At 39.5% G+C, this 4,384-nt stretch overlaps 1 protein-coding gene across 1 annotated transcript; it reads right to left on the bottom strand.

The window, feature by feature from the left end:
* Window positions 1-389: 389 nt before the first annotated feature.
* On the bottom strand, window positions 390-3,337 carry ZBTB34 (zinc finger and BTB domain containing 34). Its single transcript, XM_010189819.1, has 2 exons — window positions 3,297-3,337; window positions 390-2,098 (listed from the first exon to the last, which is right to left on the bottom strand). Exons 1-2 carry the CDS (start codon window positions 3,335-3,337, stop codon window positions 577-579), a joined length of 1,563 nt encoding a protein of 520 aa, XP_010188121.1. The 3' UTR covers window positions 390-576.
* Between the last annotated feature and the right edge of the window lie 1,047 nt (window positions 3,338-4,384).

The raw sequence follows: 4,384 nt of genomic DNA, 5'->3' as shown, positions 1-4,384 counted from the left end.
TATATATATAAAGCAAATTTATATATATAACAGATTAACTACCAAAAACAGTTAGTAAAAGCAAACAGATTTCATCATGACACACAGAGAGAATCCAAGCTATAATACTCTCTCTCCCCACTGCTGCATAACTCATTACCAGCAACAGGATTTAGGAAATAAAGTAAGGGAGATTACAGCTTCTTGGTGCATCCAGCAGAGCCACCAACCTTATTCTCATATCTTTCTCCACTGGAATCTGTGTCTTGCCAGATCAACCCTTCAGCAGACTCTTCCTATTCTTTCCCCAGCACCTGTCTTTCACATTTTGAACACCTTCAAAAGTTTAAAAAAAAAACAAAAACGAAACAAAACCAAAAACAAAACCAAAAACAAAACCAAAACCAAATAACCCAGCCTCCTTCAAAATGAAAAACACATATGTAGTCTTCTCCAGAAACCATTTCAAACTGATTTCCAGAAGGTCAGGAAAAGTAAAAGGCTGTTATACTTGTACTGAAGATTACTAAAAGAATAAAAGATGTAAAAAATACATTAGTAATGTGCTTGTTTGTGTTGCATTTAGAATGTAATATTTTAATCAGATGTGTTAGACATTGCATGAATTTCCATACTAGAATCCATAGCTTCAGAAGCTGAAGCATCAGTATCTACTTTCTGTTCCACAAACACTTCTGTTCTGTCTGGAGACTCTACCCTGTTTCTTACTTCTGTTACCCCAGGGTGATTTTTTCGCAAATGCTGGTTTAGTGTACCCTGGAACGGAAAACATTTTCCACAGATCTCACAGCGGAAGGGCTTGTCATCTGTGTGACCACGAATATGATACTCAAGTTGGTCCTTGCGGGTGTATTTCTTCCCACAAAACTTGCACACAAAGGGAGTGATTCCCATGTGCAACCGCATGTGTCGATCGAGGCTCCCTTTCTGGTTGAAAGACTTTCCACAGTAAATGCAAATCAGCCTTTCATTGTATGGATACCAGTGAGCTCTTGCATTTCTTTCCCGTGGACTATTCTCATATCCTGGGTTACTCACTGTGGATTCACTGTCAGCCCCTTGCACCAAGCCCTGAACATCACTATGCAAGTGACCTGCAGATACCCGTTTTTGGCGTGCACGACCACCTCTGAAACAGCTCAGCATTGACCTTGAAGGACTCGTATTGCTCAGGCTTCCAAAGGTTTCGGACACACCTGCAGCCTGCGATGAGGCATGGGTAAACGAATAAACGTGTTGCAAGACAGACCCATAGGAACCAACATTTACTGCCACTACCTGCTCTCCATCCACCATTTCGGTGTGGTATCCATCATCACCAAGGGAAGAGCTATCAGAACAGCTTGGCCTGTCGGACTTCTCCATCTTAACTTTCACCTCGGCAATCTGACTTTCTCTTACTATCACGTCTCCTTGCTCATGATCACCTTCAATCTGAACCTCATATTCAGAGATACTCCCACTGCTTCCACGATCTGAATGCCCTTCTTCTTGCAGACGACCACGTAGAGTTTTGCCTGGAGTAGTTTCCATCCTAAGATCGCTGCCTGCTGTTGACTGTCGCACCTGAGAGCAACAGGGGGGAGATATCTCAATAGGATTGGCAAAGTAGCTGCTGTCTTTAACTCCATTGCGATTCTCTGCATTTTCTTCAGCACCAATAGTGACAGAGTCAACGTCACCAACACTGATCTTTGAATGAATACTCTCCAGTATCTGTGTGCATTTATCAATGACACATTGCATTTGTAGAAAGCTAGCTGCAGTGAGAAAACTAACAACATCCTTCAGCTGTAAAGACATCCTTCCAGTGTAACAAAAAGAAAGCAACTGTTCAAAAACATTGGGATTTTTAATGACTGATATTGATAAGCCACTCATGGTGCTTAATGCTGAATGGTCACGGAAATATGGAGAACTGGCAGCTAAGACAGCTTTATGGGCTCGAAATGGCTGACCCTGAATGTGCACAATTATGTCGCACAGCTTTCCTTGCAAGCGGAGTTCATTTAACTGGCTCAGAACAGTGTTGCTGTACTCGGGCACATCAAACTGAATGAAACTGCTGCTGTCCATTTCTACTGATGTAAAGAGTAATCTGAAAGAAAAAGGAGAAGATTTACCACTGAGAATGAATACAGAGTTTTCAATTTCAAAACCAAATGCTTACACCCGTTCAAGTTAAACATTGATCTGTTTAAGGTGTATTACAACAAAACAGTTGGTATAAATACTTGCTGTAATACAAAGAGTAGTCTTGATCTACCCACTTCTTGCATTTCTGTAATTTGAATTATCCCTCTGCAACGTTCACAGCACAATCATTCATCATACATCACAGGCTCCCTGAGACAGTCTGTGTCCTAAAAGGAACTCTGGAATTATACGCCCACCCTCCCAAAAGAATATTAGTATTAGAGTCACTGCAAGTTAAAGAGTTGAGAACCTTTGATAGGTCTTCAAGCCAGATACTACATGGATACTTGCAGTGAACTGCACTGTTAAACTGGCCAAGAGTGATTTTTGGAAGGTACTGCATGAAGTTTGAAAAACCTGCTAAAGAAAGGTCTAGATATGTCGAATTTATTTCAGAGGAGATGAATATACCAGACCAGTGACAATTCTGTTTAAACATTTACCTTCTTAGAAAACAATTTCAATAATTGTTTTTTAAACAGTAAAAATCAATCTTCCAACAGTCACATAACAAAACAAAGAAATCCTACTGAAAGGAAACTTTCAAGCGTGAATTCAATTCTAAAGTATTTCCCAGCATGTCCGACGTTCCAAGATAACAATAAATCTGTGTCAATAAGCAAGGCAGCATTTGAAGGAAAAGTGTTTGGGCCACCCATGGACTTTTTTTTTTTAGTTTCATTTTGTGATTTAAAGCTCTTTCTTTGTTTTTAATAAACCACGATGCGAACTTTGAAGCTTATCTGACGCAGCAGGGATTTCCGAGCTAGAATGATTTGACACTTACATTCTAATGTAAAGCAAAAGCCATGAGTACTTGAACTTGACTGACACACTGGGAAAGGATGTTCCAAGAGGCCTTACAGACTTATAAATTTCAAAGCGAAATCTAAAGAAAAGCATTTTACCACTTTTTCATAGAGTACGATCATAAAAAGCACACACACACTCGTCCCCTGGAGAGTGTCCATCTGTACCAGACATCATCTCAAATGTCCAAGACTGGGCCCCTAATCAAGTGCCCAAGAATCTTCAGACTTTTATTGTTATCCTTGTTCTTATTAATGCAGAAGTCTAAACGCATAACATTGCCACCATACCTGCTTTTCCAATTGAACAAACAGATCTCAACATCATCCATTGACTTCTGATGCAGGAAGCATGTCCAATGTATCACAACATACTAGTGGATTTGTTTTTCTATTTATGTCTTATGTTACATGCTGTAATAGAACATATGAACAATTTAAATCAAATAATCAAAATTCAGGCACTCTACAAACAAAATCAACAGGTAGGACTATGGTAACAGGCCTACAAGGACGAACTGGAGCTACATCAGTTGACCGTCACTTAAAATGAACGTTCATAATCTTCACAAATGGAACTTTTTTTGGCAAAGAAACAAGGTGGCCAGCTTCCTGACTTGGCTAACGTGATGTCTGACTTAGAAAACCACCAAAAACTCTCACAGAGCATTCAAAATCAGGTTAGCAGAGTTGTTAAACATATTCTCCATGCAGCAATCTGTCTTGAGCCTCCTTGTCTATTTACATAGGAGATGATCGTATGAATTCTCTTTGCACCTGCCCTACATATACTCATCAGGGTCTTTTATATCAAACATAGACCATGGTACGAATTTACTGGTAGTGGATTGCTGCCCTATGTCTTCAAACAAAAGTGTTCATTGAAGTAACCTGTGAACATGAGAGTGATACGCATTTAACATTTCTCAGAAGATCTCAAAAGACACTTTCTTTAAAAATTATGTTCTATGAAAGCTCTTGTTTCACTAAAAAAAAAAGAATAGATGGTGACAAAACACATTGGGTATTCAGTTTTACTGACATCACACAGTAGCAGCAGGGAAGCATCATATAACTACAACACGAAGCTGTGTCTCTGCCAACGTCGTATTAGGTTCTGCTTCTAAGTCTGCACCTGTTTAATTTCATTCACTCACTGGTGTATGATTTGCCGTTCTCACAGATGGGTGAGTGAGACCAACTCTGACACAAAGACGTGAGAAAAGATCCCTTGCATTTACTTTAGTTAGCTCAGCAAGATGGGTTCCTTGGGAAAAACCCACATTATGAATCATTACTGTTGTAGCATGTGTCTGAAAACAGAAATAGACCGAAAAATTTGGAGGATCATAAAGCAAATTAAGACTAAGACAAAAAAA

This window comes from Mesitornis unicolor, unplaced genomic scaffold, assembly GCF_000695765.1.
Source record: "Mesitornis unicolor isolate BGI_N332 unplaced genomic scaffold, ASM69576v1 scaffold45688, whole genome shotgun sequence".
In the NCBI taxonomy this organism is placed as follows: domain Eukaryota; kingdom Metazoa; phylum Chordata; class Aves; order Mesitornithiformes; family Mesitornithidae; genus Mesitornis; species Mesitornis unicolor.
Note: the sequence above shows the minus strand (reverse complement) of the source record. Positions and strands in the feature narration are given on the sequence as shown.

What these genes read in the sequence shown, in the direction of transcription:
- ZBTB34 (XM_010189819.1), bottom strand. Translation starts at nt 3,337, where the DNA reads ATGGATGATGTTGAGATCTGTTTGTTCAATTGGAAAAGCAG. An exon ending in TTGTTCAATTGGAAAAGCAG is followed by an intron (nt 2,099 to 3,296) that starts GTATGGTGGCAA and finishes TTTTTCTTTCAG; the next exon opens with ATTACTCTTTACATCAGTAG.